Source organism: Nerophis lumbriciformis, linkage group LG28, assembly GCF_033978685.3.
Source record: "Nerophis lumbriciformis linkage group LG28, RoL_Nlum_v2.1, whole genome shotgun sequence".
Lineage (NCBI taxonomy): Eukaryota > Metazoa > Chordata > Actinopteri > Syngnathiformes > Syngnathidae > Nerophis > Nerophis lumbriciformis.
The window spans coordinates 17468566-17486902 of record NC_084575.2 but is presented as its reverse complement, the minus strand read 5'-3'; the positions used below and the strand labels follow the sequence as shown (position 1 = coordinate 17486902).

General features: G+C 38.1%; 1 protein-coding gene across 3 annotated transcripts in view; it reads left to right on the top strand.

The window, feature by feature from the left end:
* fgd5a (FYVE, RhoGEF and PH domain containing 5a) overlaps positions 1-18337 on the top strand; it is a 93131-nt gene that overhangs the window by 6892 nt on the left and 67902 nt on the right. For all 3 annotated transcript variants that reach the window (XR_012051412.1, XM_061923803.2, XM_061923802.2), the window contains exons 3-5: positions 14838-14952; positions 15518-15576; positions 18207-18237. Coding sequence is in view for 2 of the 3 variants with exons in the window: in XM_061923803.2 (XP_061779787.2) it covers positions 14838-14952; positions 15518-15576; positions 18207-18237 (205 nt within the window). In the remaining variant the exon portion in view is untranslated. The remainder of the gene's footprint in view (positions 1-14837; positions 14953-15517; positions 15577-18206; positions 18238-18337) is intronic.

Here is an 18337-nt window from a genome sequence, read left to right as displayed (position 1 = left end):
CTCACTGCACAGCAGGCCAGCAGTTAGCCGAGTCCGCAATCCATGTTGAGTCACAACTGAGTGACGTGCCTCAACTGGCTGCTGATCACCGCACCGTCTCTTCTCAGTATTTGAACGGCAAATGTGAAAATTCAGCGATTTTGAATAAAAATAATCTAAAACTGGTGAAGTTAAATGGAAAATAACTTTATAGTATAATCACTGAATACATATAACAATTTAATAAATTTTTTTTCTTTTTACATTTTTTTTCTTTCCATGATGGCAGGTGAGGCGGGGCCTCACCTGCCTCCAGTGACCGCACGTCACTGCGATATACAATATAAATGATATATATTAGGTTGACAATAGAGCTTTTAATACTATTGTCATATTGTGATAATACATTTTAGACTTAGACTTAGACAAACTTTTTTGATCCACAAGGGAAATTGTTCCACATAGTAGCTCAGTTACAAAGGATGGATAGGGTAAGGATGGAAAGGAATAAAGGGATAAAGTAGACAAAAAATATACCATAGAAGCAATATAAAATACAACATTTATTTAATATTTACATATCATATATACAGTATATAATATATACTGATATATTATATTATTATTATATTATATTTTTATATAATATATACAATACATAACAAACAATCAAACAATTTTGATTAGCTGTGTCCCAAAAATTTGACAGCAACAAGCAAACAAAGGCGTTCTCAACACAATTTAGCATCCTCGCTAGCGGCGAGCAGCGACAATAAGCCTTGCCTCTATGCCAGCAAATTAACTATGTTTCTGTCACGTATTATTATCACCGGACTAGAGGATAAGGAATCACCAGCAAACATGTTAGACTACACACTGGAGGAAGATACAAATAAGTATAGAAAATCGCAAAGCTAGAGCTCTTGAAGATAAACAAGGGTAGTTGTTTTGATACAAATATCAGTTAATGATCGATACTACAGTGGTTAGATCTATAAGTTTTACTATCACAAAATGGTTTGTCGTTTTTGTCATTGTTTACAAATGCACTATTAACTTTATCATACATTGTATATGTAAAAAAAAAAATGGAATGAGGAAATCATTTGAATATTTAATTGATATTGTTACACAGCCATTGCATGTTTGTCAGATTATAATTGTGATCAAAAATGTTATCATTCAATGATCTTGAAATATTTTAGGTATCAGCATTGACATGGTCAATAATGACCCTTCAACTACTTGGCATTGAATCGATACCCAAATTTAAACTATTGCCCAAAACTAATGTAAAGTATTCAAACAACAGAAGAATAAGCGCTCATTACATTTTAACAGAAGTAAATAAATAGAAATGTGTTACAACAGAAAATAACCAGCTGTTATCACGTCTATTTTCATATCTTGGAGAAAATAATACAATACAATAATCAATATGTTTATGTTAGCAGCTAAATTAGGAGGCTTTTAAAATTATTTTGTTATTATTTATATGCCAAATATTATATAGTGCGATATATTATTATCGCAAGTGGCAGCAATATAGATTTTAGGCCATATTGCCCAACCCTAATCATTACCATCCATTACAAAAGATTGCAGTGGTTTCTATAATATAAGACATGTTGCAGCTCATTGTACCAAGTTCACACTTACAATAGTCTGTGCCCACCTGCAGTGTTTTCAGTCTTGTAAGAGTCGCCGGAATTGATGTTAATGGCCAATGGCATACTAATATCTTACACAGTCTCACTACATGAGGCTGAGTCTGATCATTCCTTTTTAAGTGTATGGTAAGTGACACATGAGCACCCTGCTGTGTGTCGGGCATCCCTATATTGTGGGATATCCCTTGTGGGGAAGCTTGCTCCTTATTTTGTGGATTTAGCGGTCACTTCGGCAGCATCTGTCTTCCATGGAGGTTTGAAATGATAGTGCAAGTAATGGTAATTGGATAGCTCACTGAGCAGAGATTATTCACATTAGATGAAGTCATTATTGGCTGCAATTAAATGTGGGCTGGAGAAGAATGGGAAGTATGTACATTTGGGCCATCTTTTACATGAATAGATTTCAGAGAGGTGAAAATACAAGAGTAAAGTAAATCAAAAGGTAGGACAATGTAGTGAGAGCGATTATGCTGTAATTGCTCTCATGTTGCTGACACTTATGGTTAAGTTTGGAGGTGCTTTTATTAAAGTAGCACTCTCCCGGGTGCCTCTCTTTCATTGGACACCGGAGGGGCCACAGGCTTTACTGCAGTGTGTGATGGAGTGAGGAATCACCACAGTTAGACAGTGCCAAATTACCTCAGCTTGACCCCCAGCTTCAATCGCTACGGAGCCGCAGTCTTTCCCGTTCTTAATAAAATAGTTGCGCTTGATGACCTGTGTGTGGTCAAAAAGGTGGGCCATTATTGAGCGTTGTCTAAAAGCTGTACTCTAAAGTTAATTTCGGAGGAGATCGTCCCCATGACAATTTATTTTTATGTGTTGTGTCCTTTCGCTTTACAGTTTGTTTTTCCTCAGTGATATCTTGGGGCTATTGCCTTATGTCACTAGTTTTAGCCTGTAAAGAAAATAATTGGCATTTCCAGGGAATGACTAAACAACAGCAGGTGGAAAGCAGGCTTGTGCATAATTCCAAATGTGTAACTTTAGTTCAATCTATTTGAAGAATAACTTTCACCCCACAGGTTGTTGAGTTTGAATTGGAATTACAGGAAGTATAACGTATTTTCCAAACCATCGGGCGCACCGGATTATAAGGTGCACTGCCGATGAATGGTCTATTTTCGATCTTTTTTCATATAAAAGGTGCACCGGATTATAGGGCGCATCAAAGGAGTCATATTATTATTATTTTTCTTTCTAAATTGAAAACACTTCCTTGTGATCTAAATAACATGTAATGGTGGTTCTTTGGTCAAAATGTTGCATAGATTGTGTTTTACAGATCATCTTCAAGCCACTTTCTGACAGTCGCTTCCGGATGCGCCGTTTTGTGGGTGGTCTCATTTACGTGGCTCACCTTCGACAGCGTCTTCTCCCCGTCATCTTTGTTGTAGCAGTGTAGCGTGCAAGGACGGGAGTGGAAGAAGTGTCAAAAGATGGAGTTAACTGTTTTATTGACATTCCGACTTTACTTAAATGAATAACGGAGCAGCATCTTATGTGTGAAATTATCAACACATTACCGTAAAATATCAAATAATATTATTCAGCTCATTCACGTAAGAGACTAGACGTATAAGATTTCATGGGATTTAGCGATTAGGAGTGACAGATTGTTTGGTAAATGTATAGCATGTTCTATATGTTATAGTTATTTGAATGACTCTTACCATAATATGTTACGTTAACATATCAGGCACGTTCTCAGTTGGTTATTTATGCGTCATATAACGTACACTTATTCAGCCTGTTGTTCACTATTCTTTATTTATTTTAAATTGCCTTTCAAATGTCTATTCTTGGTGTTGGGTTTTATCAAATAAATTTCCCCAAAAAGTGCGACTTATACTCCAGTGCGACTTATATATGTTTTTTTCCTTCTTTATTATGCATTTTCGGCAGGTGTGACTTATACTCCGGTGCGACTTATACTCCGAAAAATGCGGTATATATAATGTAGTAACAGACACATTCATAACAATACGCAATATGTAAAATATTTACCGTATTTTGGTCATTTTATGCACAACCGGAACTAATTATTTGGCGCATTTATTTCCGTTTCCATAGCAGCGCACTTCCGACTTCCCGCAACAAATATGTTCCTACTTCCTAAATCAAACGCGAGTGTGTTTTCTAATCATGGCAGACTTGGTAACAAACAAGGAAGACAGCTATTTTTGGACATATGAGGATTCACAACATTATCTTTTCGAAATTAAATATGCGGAGATTGAATTGCTGCATATAGAAGCAAGCACAAAAAGGCTGAAACGTTGGAGCAGATGGAAGCCGAGAGAGTGCGACATGGTCCCGCTGCAAATCTGGAACTTTTGAGTCAAACTATGCCGAATTAATGGAGTGCCCAAATTAACTAGAAATGTCCTCGGCCAGCTGCGATGAGGTGGCGACTTGTCCAGGGTGTATCCCGCCTTCCGCCCGATTGTAGCTGAGATAGGCTCCAGCACCCCCCACGACCCCAAAGGGAATAAGCGGTAGAAAAATGGATGGATGGATGGAAGGGTCCTCGGCCAGCTTGACCAAACAGACAACTGTCCATCGAGTGAGTCATTATGCTATTGATCATTATACATGCAGCACATGTGGCAAGCAATATAATGATGTTGTTTTATAAGGCAAACATTGAATCTGTCATCCGTTATGGCATCTCCACATGGTTTGAAAATATGTCTGTCAAACTCAAAACCCAACTTCAAAAACGTATCAAAAGGGCTGGTAAAATAATTGGCATGCATCCCCCTTTTCCCTTCAAGAAATATTCAACAAGACCGTGGGGAAGCAGGGTCTTAAAATCACCCGTGAACCACACCTCATACTTCATAGTGAAATTGTGTTGATGCCAAATGGTAATTGGTACAGAACAGCGATATACAAACTCAACAGGTATAGATTTTCCTTTGTCCCACTAACAATCAAAGCACTTAACAGAAAACTACTGTAATAACCGGATGCAATAATAAGGAGTGCAATATTGGGATAGTGCAATACGGAAGGAGTGAAATACAGGGGGAGTGTAATGTGTGATCTCATAACTAACTGATACTGCGCATTGTTCACTGTCGTCACTAAATTGTCGGATGAACTGTATGTATGTATGTATGTATGTATGTATGTATGTAAAACACTGTGTCTTGATGTCCAAGACAAATTTCTCCTCGGAGACAATAAGGCTAACTATTATTAATTAATTATGAATTATTAACATCACCGTACACTACAGTGCATACTCTGTCGAGCTACCTGTTTCCAAACAAAACATGAAATGTTGGCTAACACTCTACAGATACTCTAATATGATTGTTCATGTTTTTCAGTCAGTACAGATGTGTGTCCAATTGCAGTGTTGTGCATTACAAAGTCAAACGCGTTTCCTGCTGCCGTAGAAACCAACTTATCTCTTTCCGTAGTCAGCTTCTACGGCTAAAACCGTAGCACGCCGATGTGTTAGTACGCTAGAGAAATAGTTCCTCAGTGTTTGCTCTTACAATAACAATGCTGCTACAGTTTAGTTATTATACAGCTAACCGAACGTAAATGAAGTATTGTTGTCTGTTTTTGAATGCATTTTTAAAGTGATTTAGAGGTAGAATTGATTGCTCTTATTAGCTGCATTGCTAGCTACCAATAATGAGCTGATTTTTATATGTTAGAAAGCAAGAACAATAAATACTTTTGTCCTCTTGTCTCTCATAATGATTGTGAGCGATAAGCAAAATTCCCCAAAAAGTGCAGTTCCCCATTAAATGTAACTTGTTGAAACCTGCAGAGATCCTGATTTATTATTAATCATCTGGAATGGACTTATGCTGTCTTTAAGATAAAGTGGAGTGGACGGCGTGGCGCAGTGGCAGAGTGGCCGTGCGCGACCCGAGGGTCCCTGGTTCAATCCCCACCTAGTACCAACCTCGTCATGTCCGTTGTGTCCTGAGCAAGACACTTCACCCTTGCTCCTGATGGGTGCTGGTTAGCGCCTTGCATGGCAGCTCCCTCCATCAGTGTGTGAATGTGTGTGTGAATGGGTAAATGTGGAAGTAGTGTCAAAGCGCTTTGAGTACCTTGAAGGTAGAAAAGCGCTATACAAGTACAACCCATTTATCATTATATTTATTTATTTGTTTCTTTGGGCAACACTTAGTGGCCCCAATAATGCATCAAGTTAAGCTCACAACATAACATAAATGATGTGGACATGATTGTTCATGGATACTTTCTAATATGCTTCTGTCTTTGACACTTTGTATCTGTAAGTAATGTGCAACTGTAATTATTTTATATTTCTTTATATTGACAAATGTTGTGCAATATTGTTCAATTAAGTAAACTTATTACATATGTCTAGCTCAGTGTTTTTCAACCTTTTTTTAAGGCAAGGCACATTTATTTTTCATTAAAAAATCCGGAGGCACACCACCAGCAGAAAACGTTGAAAAATGAAACTCCTTATTTTGAGTTTGTTCGTGCTTTAGTTCTTGTCTTGCGCTGTTATTTTGGTGGCCCTTTCTGCTTTGTTGGTGTTTTCCTGTAGCAGTTTCATGTCTTCCTTTTAGCGCTATTCCGCGCACCTGCATTGTGTCAGCAAGCGAGGCTATTTACGTTGTCGCTATCCTTCTTTGTGTGAACATTGTTGACTGTCACGTTGACGCCGTAAGTTTTGCTGTCGTCCAGCATTCTGTTTCTGTTTACTTTGTAGCCAGTTCAGTTTTGCTTTACTTTACTGCAGAGTATAATTATTGATTTGCAAAAAAATATTTTTTGGACCAATTAGGTGAAGTTGCATAATGCCCCACGGCACACCAGACAATATCTCACGGCACACTAGAGTGCCGCGGCACAGTGGTTGAAAAACACTGGTCTAGCTTATGTACTATGTTCTGCCTACCATGTTTACCCTATGTAAATTGCTTTACTAAAATACAAGAAAAAAAGCTTTTTAAGTGTATGGTGGGATGTGCACAAAGAGCAAGCATTTGTTAAGCGCAAAGCAAAGAAAGCAAAATGATCTAGACCTGTTCATAGGACATACAAAGAAACCTGATTGGCAACCAAGGACAGGTGTGTCCTAATTGCCAATCAGGGATAGGCAAGGGAGCCAGTGAATGTGGGCAAATAGAAAGTGAAACAAAAAATAAAAGCACTGGACAGTAAATAATACAAATTACAAGAAACTAATAATAACTTTCATGTGAGATGAGAGAAATTGTGCATTACGATACATATTTTAGCCTTACACATTTGTGCATTCACACAAATTAAACAATAACTGAACCCATTTTTATCTGTATCTTTGTTTTCCTTACAACTGGCACTATAATTTTTTTAACTCTACTTAGTCCAAGGGTGTCAAACTCATTTTAGATCGGGGGCCAAATGGAAAAAAATCTACTCCCAAGTGGGCCGGACTGGTAAAATCACAGCACGATAACTTAAAAATAAAGACAACTTCAGATAGTTTTCTTTGTTTAAAAATAGAACAAGCACATTCTGAAAATATAGAAATCATAATGTTGTTGGGTTTTTTTTTACACTTACATGTTGCGGTTAATATTATTTAATCTTTATTAGTCGTTAATTATATTTTCTGAATACATTATGTGATAATGTTCATCAGTCAACTCATTGGTGTTAATTTTGAATCTATCAAGATAAAAAAATTATATCAAAATCAAATTACAGGATGTTATTTGTGTAGTTTGATCATTTTCCTCGACTGATGTACTAACATCATGTGGTTTATTTTGTACATATGTAGCATCATCTATAAAGATACAAATAATTGCTATTGCGACATCCAGTGGACACATTTAGAACAGCTGTTTCTTTCATTCAAAAATTTCAGGTACATTTTTATACTTAGCAAACCCATCCCGCGGGCCGGATAAAACCTGTTGGGCCGTACGTTTCACACCCCTGCCTTAGTCGCTATTTCACCTTTTAACTGCCTTAACTGTCTTTGCTGTAGCGCCTTTTTCAACGTGGCCGTAGAAAAAGCGTTTTGTTTTCTGTTTTCAACAGAGAGTTCCAAATAAGACCCATAAAGATACATAGGAAAAACAATGAAATATTTATGAAACCGTGTTTTAACGTTTTTCATTTACAGAATTGACAGCGTCGTGCACTTTTCTTTTTTTTTTCAATCGCATCAGACACAACCGCAACAAATAAATAATCAGCTAATCAGTAGTTATACTCATCCATACTCAGTGCATTGTTACCGGCATCAACGATGTGGTCACTTTTGCAGAAGCAAAAATATAACTTTTCAAAATGTGTTCCGGCATATGTAGGGTAACAGCATATGTTACCCTTCCATTTCTCACACAATAGATTCACAGCGTGTGCTCTTTTTCTCTCTGCGATGTTATCGATGCGGCTTATTGTGAGTTGGAGGTCTCACAGCACTCACATTTAATGCAAAGAGCCTATCAGTCTTCTCACCTCCACTTTACCACATTTTCCCTAGAGGGCTTTGTGTTGCCAGAGCCACGGCTCTTTAGTGAGTCTTTGGGGGCCGGTTTATGTTTATCTGAATGCAAGTGCACACATTTGTGTACGTGCATCAGTGGTTGTGTAGAGTGTAGTTGCCTGTGCCTTTGTGGCTATATTGTGCTCTCAACTCAAATCCTGACATCGCCACTCTCCCAGGCTGCCCATCTTACAATGGCAGTGACTGATTGAGAATGCAGCCACTGTGGTCAAAGCATTTGTAAACCCACAGAGGAAAAATACAAGATTTTAGTGGCGAGACTGACCAAATGGCCTCACAGCACGGCTCTCAAAAGCACCCTGCTGCAGCAACAGAAATGTAATTTCACTGTAGTTACAAAGCTTCTGCGCAACAAATCTGCCTGTAAAAATGTGTAACAACCACTTCCACACAAGGATTCCGATTAAGCAAATAGTTAACTTCCAAGCAACATTAATGTGCAAAACTCACTAATGATACACCGCACTGAGAGCCAAGGTATTTTTCTGCAAGTGTGTTTGAGTGTACTGTGAATGCTTTATCAAAGATGGCACTCTTGCTGAGAATGCACTGCTCTTGCCAATTAACAGTGTGGTAACAAATGAGCAGTAAACAACATGTTGGCAAAGAAAGTGCAGGGGATGTGATTGTGTTCAACATTGAGCCCATTAAATGATCCCCTATGTCATTTTTAGGCAGTTCTACTTAATAAGCAAATGTGTTTTTGTGCCCTTACGGTTATGCACAGTTAATTCGATAGTGGATTTATTTGTATTGCACAAACCCTTTCAGGGGTTCGTCAACAAATCCTCGTCATGGCCTGCCATTGCTTCTCTTATGTTATGTGATGAAGGAGTTCCCTTAAGTGCATTGTTGTACTGGGTGGTGGCTCTGTGGTGGACAGGGTGTGTCTCCGGCTGACCAGGCCTGGTGCCAGGCATTCTTAGGTCATTGCCAGGTCATCCCCGGGGAGGAAATATCCAGCCTAGGAGCTTCCCACCGGTGTGTTGACAGGAAATGCAGGACAAGGGTCAAGCTGTGGCGGGAGAGAAGGGGACTGAAAGATGGAGACGTGACCAGAAAAGTATCAGGAATTCTGAGGATGGGGTTCACCGTAGAGGGGTGGAGGGTGCAGTTGTATTTTTTTACAAAGAGGGAAAAGTCCAAGCTGCAACCAACTCCTAAATCTAAATCTCCTGTCAAGTCAAGTTCAATTCAATTAAATTCAATCTAGTTTATTCACAATACCATATTACAAATTACAACAGTAGTGAATATCCATTGAAGGATGGTGGTAAGTGAAAGAGTCCCACAGATAAGCTAGAAGAAGCTTTTGGCAGGGGGCCCAGGGATCAGTATATGCATAGAATGCTGAGACATGGTGGCAAGCGCAAAAACTCGATATGACAAACACAAAATAGGAGCACAAAAGCAAGCATACACATACATACATACATTCAACCAAGCACAACCCAACAGAAGTCTACCCCGACGCCATATGTGTCAATGCTAATCCTCTAAAGTAGCACTAGCCATTCACATGAGCCATTAGAGATAGGTGGTTAATAGGTATGATTGCAGTTTCTTTTTGAAGTTGGAGAATTAATACAGCACCCTGAGGCTCTCATCAAGCCGGTTCCAGATCTTTGGTCCCCTGCATACAACACTTCGAGCAGTGCAAGTCAGTAGATGATGTTTAACTGATATCGTGTCTAAATTACGAGTGTTGTGGGCATGCTGGGGACGATAGATAGGAACCAAGCTACAGAGCCTGAGATTCAGCCTGTGGATGACTTGATAGGTTAGACCAGTGGTTCTCAAATGGGGGTATGCGTACCCCTGAGGGTACTTGAAGGTATACCAAGGGGTACGTGAGATTTTTTTTAAATATTCTAAAAATAGCAACAATTCAAAAATCCTTTATAAATATATTTATTGAATAATACTTCAACAAAATATGAATGTAAGTTCATAAACTGAACATCAAATCAAGTAGGCTATTCCATTCATTACAATGCAACAATGCAATATTCTGTGTTGACAGCTTGATCCATAAATATTGATGTTAAAGATTTCTTTTTTTGTGAAGAAATGTTTAGAATTAAGTTCATGAATCCAGATGGATCTCTATTAAAATCCCCAAAGAGGGCACTTTAAGTTGATGATTACTTCTATGTGTAAAAATCTTTATTTATAATTGAATCACTTGTTTATTTTTCAACAAGTTTTTAGTTATTTTTATATCTTTTTTTCCAAATAGTTCAAGAAAAAACACTACAAAGGAGCAATTTTTGCACTGTTATACAATTTAATAAATCAGAAACTGATGACATAATTACGGATGTCCGATAATGGCTTTTTGCCGATATCCGATATTCCGATATTGTCCAACTCTTTAATTACCGATACTGATATCAACCGATACCGATATCAACCGATATATACAGTCGTGGAATTAACACATTATTATGCCTAATTTGGACAACCAGGTATGGTAAAGATAAGGTACTTTTAAAAAAAATGAATCAAATAAAATAAGATAAATTAATTAAAAACATTTTCTTGAATAAAAAAGAAAGTAAAACAATATAAAAACAGTTACATAGAAACTAGTAATTAATGAAAATGAGTAAAATTAACTGTTAAAGGTTAGTACTATTAGTGGACCAGCAGCACGCACAATCATGTGTGCTTACGGACTGTATCCCTTGCAGACTGCATTGATATATATTGATATATAATGTAGGAACCAGAATATTAATAACAGAAAGAAACAACCCTTTTGTGTGAATGAGTGTAAATGGGGGAGGGAGTTTTTTTTGGGTTGGTGCACTAATTGTAAGTGTATCTTGTGTTTTTTTATGTTGATTTAATTAAAAAAAAAACAAAAAAAAACCGATACCGATAATAAAAAAAACGATACCGATATTACATTTTAACGCATTTATCGGCCAATTATATCGGCAGGCCGATATTATCGGACATCTCTAGACATAATGCTGTATTTTACTTCTTTATCTCTTTTTTTCAACCAAAAATGCTTTGCTCTGATTAGGGGGTACTTGAATTAAAAAAATGTTCACATGGGGTACATCACTGAAAAAAGGTTGAGAACCACTGGGTTAGACAAGCATTGTGATAAATATTGAACTCTGTCAGTCTTAGGAGATGATAATTATGGAATAGATGTCGAGTGGGGGCATTAAACTTGGACCATGACAGGGCCTGTATGATTTTCTTTTGCATGGATTCGAATTTGTGAAGGTAGCTAGGGAAGGTGTTACACCAGATGACATTACAGTAGTTTATATGTGGTTCAACAAGAGTTTTGTATAGAGTGAGTAGAGCATAAAGAGGAAGATAATGACGAAGGTGAAAGAACAGGCCAACATATTTGGATAATTTGTTTAACAGATGGCTAATGTGACATTTTAAATTGAGGTATTCGTCAATGATGACCCCCAGGAATTTTTTGGAGTTCACTCTCTGTATTTCCTGCCCATTGATGTTGATATGGCAGTGTTCGGTATTTGTCCGGTTTTTATTAGAACGAAATGAAAAAACATTTGTTAGAGGTTTGGTGACAAGTCGGAAGACCTGTATCATTCCTACAATATACATGTCTCGACTTTAAAAGTGCAACACATATGAAACACATAATAATTATAAAAAGCCATTTAAAACCGCTTCCAGTCCTCCATCAGTATTGCCATTGTTGTCTATAGTGGCATACAAATGAAGTTATTCTCTTGTACCAATTTCCTGTAATAGTGCCATTAGAATTTCGGATTGCATCTAATATATATTTTAATTTGACGGAATTGTGTATTGCAGGCCTCATCAAATCAACGATTATCTAAATAAAGGTACACTTTCATAGAGAGAGAGTTCTTGGCGCAGTACAGTACATTTAATTTGTTGTCATGTAACATAAGACAATCAGATGCATAATAGCATTTCCTTAATGGCGCTTTTAAAAAGGAAATAACATGATGTAATACACAAGCTGTATATGAGTTTTCATTATGTGTAAAATGAGATGGCTGAAGAAGTAGAACATTTGTTATATATATATTTACATTACATTACAGTTACAGCAGTTCATTTGCATCTTCACAGGTTTTTTTTTTAACCTGATTGTCTGAAAGTGTTTTAAAGCCTACTTTATTCCCTCTGATTTATCTTCACCGAGGTCAGCCATGTGAAATATGTATTAGTGTTCTCATGATAAACGGATGGACTTTTATAGCAGGGGGGCAATAAAAGAAAGATTTTCACACATTCGTAGAAAAATTATATGAATTAGGTTACATTGTCGTTCGACACCAGTGCAAGCTACAAGCCCAAAAATAAAATGTTATTCATGCCATAACACAACTGCATTAATATCTAAATCAGGGTTCATTTTAAATACTCTCGTTTATAGAATCATAGTATGCTGTGTAGGTATCAGTGATCAGTGTTTACATATTATAATCTTGTGCTGGTGAACCCTACCGATAAAATTATAGCTGCTTTTAGATCATCCGCCAATCATCATCCCTGTCAAGGGCATTTTGTTAAACATACTAAGTGTGTCCTAATGGTCAAGAGGACTTTCATAATTGCCAGTGGTAGCATTAAAAGGGATTACGGGTACAAGAAAACTGACCCACAGAGTGACCCTTGTGAGTCCTGCACCACAACAATGAAGGATTACAATTGCACACACACACACACACACATGCACGCACGCACACACACAACTGTGTCATTTACTAAAGATTGACACAGGCAGGGGATTACAGTGTGGGCTGCATTTGAGGACTGAAAACGCTGAGAGACGCACATGGGGAAAAGAAAATCACATAGATCAGTAGAAATAATGTAAGCGTTGGCATTGCTAAGAAAAGCAGCTTCGCAGGGACCAAATGAAGATGTTAATTTGGTCATTCCCGTTGTACTGGCTCGTAAGGTTGCGTGATTAATCATTAAAGATTGCAGTGTGTTTACCACAGATTGGCAATCTATTTGCGGAGGTGTAGGTGTGGTAGGGCCATAGCCGGGTGGTGTCAATTTGACGTCATTGTATTGGAAAACAATTTTTTTAAAAAGGGAAACAAAAATGTTATGCATACATTTAAAGACAAATCTGTTATTAGTTTTCTTTTTTTGCTGTATTTGTCAATTGTTGCTGCTTATTTTGTTACTACAACGGCTGCACTTTGTACACCCCTGGTTTGTTTACATATATCATTCTGCCCTCCCTGAATGTTGGAATTTAGTTTGTCCACAATTAGTTACTGTAAAACTAAGCACTCAAAGGGAAGTACATTAATATACATGAAATGCACATACATTTAGAAATCATTGTAAATGGACAATAGGTTGTATTCACCTGACGTCACATCCGGCTCGTTAACTATGCAGGCTCGAAGTGTTGGTCAGGCAAGCGTCTTTTGTCAGAGCGTTATGGGCAGCATTTTGCCTTTCTCAGAGAAAAAGGCCCTATTGTTTTAGACTGTTGGTACCGTTCAAGTTGCAAAAATTATAAACGTTTCTTCAGAGTTCTTAGAGAGGTAATCAAAAAGGGGAAAAGCGTGTAACATTTTACCAAACGACTACAAGAAACACAAGTTTGCAGTGATCACAGGTGGCGACTTGTCCAGGGTGTACCCCGCCTTCCGCCCGATTGTAGCTGAGATAGGCTCCAGTGACCCCCGCGACCCCAAAGGGAATAAGCGGTAGAAAATGGATGGATGGATGGGTTTCAAAAAGTAAAATTTATGACTTTTTAAAACGCTGCTGTGTACACGGACGTAGGGGGGAGTACAGAGCGGCAACAAACCTTTAAGCACTTCCTTTGCGTGCCGGCCCAGTCAAATAATATCTACGGCTTTTCACACACACAATGAATGCAAGCATACTTGGTCACCAGCCATACAGCTCACACTGAGGGTGGCCGTATAAACAACTTTAACACTGTTACAAATATGCGCCACACTGTTGAGTTTGAGTTTGAGTTTGAGTTAACCCACACTAAACAAAAATGACAAACACAACATAAACACAACAGAACAAATACCCAGAACCCCTTGCAGCACTAACTCTTCCGGGACGCTACAATATACACCCCCCGCTTTTATTTTATCGTGTTTCTGAGTTCTTAAAACACATTTTTGCGACAAGTGCTTCGTAAACCACCAACTTGGCAAGTCTAAATAAAACAAAGCAAGTGTGAGCAAACCTAAAAGAGATAAGCATTTACCAAAGGCAGCAGTCATAAATGAAGCTTTCAGCACATAAACAACGTTGAGATTTTTAGTTATATTTTAATAAAGACGGGGAAAACCGTGCATACTCGTAACAATGATTGCAATGACAACAACAAGTCCACATGGCTAAAACTTACTGCCATTAACCCGCTGAAATGCAACGAAAATTCTCTTGGGCAGTTATATATAACATAACAGATATAAGTGACTTGTGTGAACTCAATAAACTCAACCTAATAAACTGCTCACTCTACTTGAATCACCATTTAAATGTTATTTTTTGGTTATCCTAAAGTTCATACACATTTTGTGAAAAAAAACAACGCGCAATCTCAATTGTAAGCAAAAAATTGTGATTTACGTATTTGTCAGAATAGGAATTCCTATTTTGCTTTGTTGTTGTTGTATTGATTTGTTTTTCCTCATCTGGTCTTGTGTTGCCAGTGCCTACACAGAACCGTTCCCACTGAGCGCAGTCTCTGCTGGGTCAGCCGAGGAGGACCACGGACGGACCTCGGAAGAAGAAGAGGGGGCTGCTGAGCAAAATTATGATCGACAGGTGAGTTATGGGACATAAACAAATTAAACCGCAGTCTAATTTGCTTTTTCATCTCCCTCAGCTGTAACTACGTTATCCATTGTCCGTGACAGTGGAAGATGGCCTTAGAGACACAAGCTGCAACTAGGAATAGTTATAGTTAATTGAAATGTGTTTTATGTTTGTTTTAAACGAAGGCAATTAGTTTGCAAAGTGCCCCCGCTTAGGAAAGCATAACAGTGACAAAGCGCAGTAGCCTCTAAATGTTTTAAATGTGATGTTTTGAGGCCTTTTGATTAGCCTCTAAATCAAATGTCACCACGCACACACACTCTCATACATAATGCATCTGAATATAAAAGTGCCACGTTTGAGAGGGCCTTCATGTCTTCGCTGCACTTTAATGAAATAATCACTCTCCTTCTGACAGCAAATATCCAAGGAAAAGAGAAAAGTTTTCATCAGCCTCTTTTGCAACTGTACATTTGCAGCTGTTAATGCTAGAGAGCAATAAGTGACCATAGAGAGCTTTTAAACATTAGTCGTGTTCATTCATCTTGCACTACTCACCCTCCCTATCGCACAGATTGATGGACGATCCCGAGCGTTCTACATTGCCAAGGAGCTTGTCGACTCTGAGAGACTGTGAGTATCGCAACGCAGTGTCATCGCACACAAACATCCGAAATACAATTGTTGGTTTCTTTTCCTGCTGGCATCGACTGATAGATAACCTGCCAGACTCCATGCATAGCGGTCTCATTTTTAATTAACCACTCCCTGAACATAAATTATTCATCATACATCATATGTAGGTTTTGTCAATAGGTTAATATTGTTTTCATTGTCTGAATATTATGAGAACATGTTGAATTAATCAATCTTGAAATTACCACGCAAACAAAAAGACAGAGACCAGCAGAAGTATTTTTCTTTTTTTGTGTGCGTCATCAAAACATTTTTTCATATTCATTTCTATGTTTAAGGTGTTGGCTCTAAATGTGCATCCCTCTCACGCTAGAAGAAAGATTTGTGCATGTACGAAAGCTTTATTGCCATTGTAGTCGGCAGCAGCTCTGTTAGAGTATAAAATATGACAATGACTTAGACTTAGACTTAGACAAACTTTAAAGGGGAACATTATCACAATTTCAGAAGGGTTAAAACCATTAAAAATCAGTTCCCAGTGGCTTATTTTATTTTTCGAAGTTTTTTTCAAAATTTTACCCATCACGCAATATCCCTAAAAAAAGCTTCAAAGTGCCTGATTTTAACCATCGTTATATACACCTGTCCATTTTCCTGTGACGTCACATAGTGATGCCAACACAAACAAACATGGCGCATAGAACAGCAAGCTATAGCGACATTAGCTCAGATTCAGACTCGGATTTCAGCGGCTTAAGCGATTCAACAGATTACGTATGTATTGAAACGGATGGTTGTAGTGTGGAGGCAGGTAGCGAAAACGAAATTGAAGAAGAAACTGAAGCTATTGAGCCATATCGGTTTGAACCGTATGCAAGCGAAACCGACGAAAACGACACGACAGCCAGCGACACGGGAGAAAGCGAGGACGAATTCGGCGATCGCCTTCTAACCAACGATTGGTATGTGTTTGTTTGGCATTAAAGGAAACTAACAACTATGAACTAGGTTTACAGCATATGAAATACATTTGGCAACAACATGCACTTTGAGAGTGCAGACAGCCCAATTTTCATCAATTAGTATATTCTGTAGACATACCCTCATTCGCTCTCTTTTCCTGAAAGCTGATCTGTCCAGTTTTGGAGTTGATGTCAGCAGGCCAGGGAAGCTAGGGTTTAGCTCGCTTGTCTGCGGGAACAAACTGCCGCCATTGCTTGCCGTGCTACCGAGGTCCTTTGTCCCTGAATTGCTCACACACTCCGGCAGATTCAATGGGGGTCTGGTGGCAGATTTCTTTAACTTTATCGTTGGAAATGCATCTGCTTTGAGTGTCGCAGGATATCCACACATTCTTGCCATCTCTGTCGTAGCATAGCTTTCGTCGGTAAAGTGTGCGGAACAAACGTCCAATTTCTTGCTACTTTCGCATCTTTGGGCCACTGGTGCAACTTGAATCCGTCCCTGTTCGTGTTGTTACACCCTCCGACAACACACCGACGAGGCATGATGTCTCCAAGGTACGGAAAACAGTCGAAAAAACGGAAAATAACAGAGCTGATTTGACTCGGTGTTTGAGAATTTTGGCGGATTGCTTCCCGATGTGACGTCACGTTGTGACGTCCTCGCTCCGAGAGCGAATAATAGAAAGGCGTTTAATTCCCCAAAATTCACCCATTTAGAGTTCGGAAATCGGTTAAAAAAATATATGGTCTTTTTTCTGTAACATCAAGGTATATATTGACGCTTACATAGGTCTGGTGATAATGTTCCCCTTTAATGATCCACAAGGGAAATTGTTCAAAATGAGGCAGGATGACAGTGCACCATTCAGCCTTTTATTAGCGTATACAAAACAGCACTGTATACCTTACACTTACAGCAAGGCACAGTCCATATTCCAATATTCTAACTCTTCTTCTCTCTTGGACTGGCTCTAGCAACCAATAGCCATAAACACAGTACTACTCTTTGTTAAAACATGAGATTTTAAGTAAAGATATGCCCAAATAGAGGATATCCATGTTAACAACCTTCAAACTTCCTTTATTATCGCTCATTCTCTTTATGTTTATGGCCAAAGTAAGAAATAAATTTGAGAGGTATTTACATTATTAAACATTAAATTATCAATTAACTTTTTTGAGAATCAGCATTTTCCAAAGGGATATAAGATGTCCCCTGTGGAGGACACTGTTTCTCTGAAGTTAAAAGACATGAACATTATCACACATATACAGTATATATATATATATATACCGTATATGTATATATACTTGTTTGTAGTAATAAATATGATTATAACTTTTGAGCATTATGTTTGTGTTCAATTACAGTAAGTGTGTTTATCCTAAACATTCCTACCACTTCATTTACACACGAGGGCGTTCTTCATTTTTTATATATATTTTTTGGACATATACCACAATAATATCGTATCGTTGGCTTAATACCGTGATAACATAGTACCGTGAGGTTTTGATATCGTTACATCCCTATAATAGTCAGCCATTCCAAAGGGGGGTAATAGATAAGCACGATCAACTGAATTGAGATTTGTCATACTTTATTATGTGTGAAGTTTTGTCATTTGTCGTGTTATCTTGTGTTTTCTTCGTGTTTTTCAGACACGTCAGTGCCCTCAAGTACCTTCAAGAGGTAAAAATGGTTCACTTTTTCAAATGTTTTCTCGCTTTTCTCGAAAAGGTGCTAATAACATTTTATCTTATCAAGTCTGCTCCCCAGCCTCTTGTCTGCG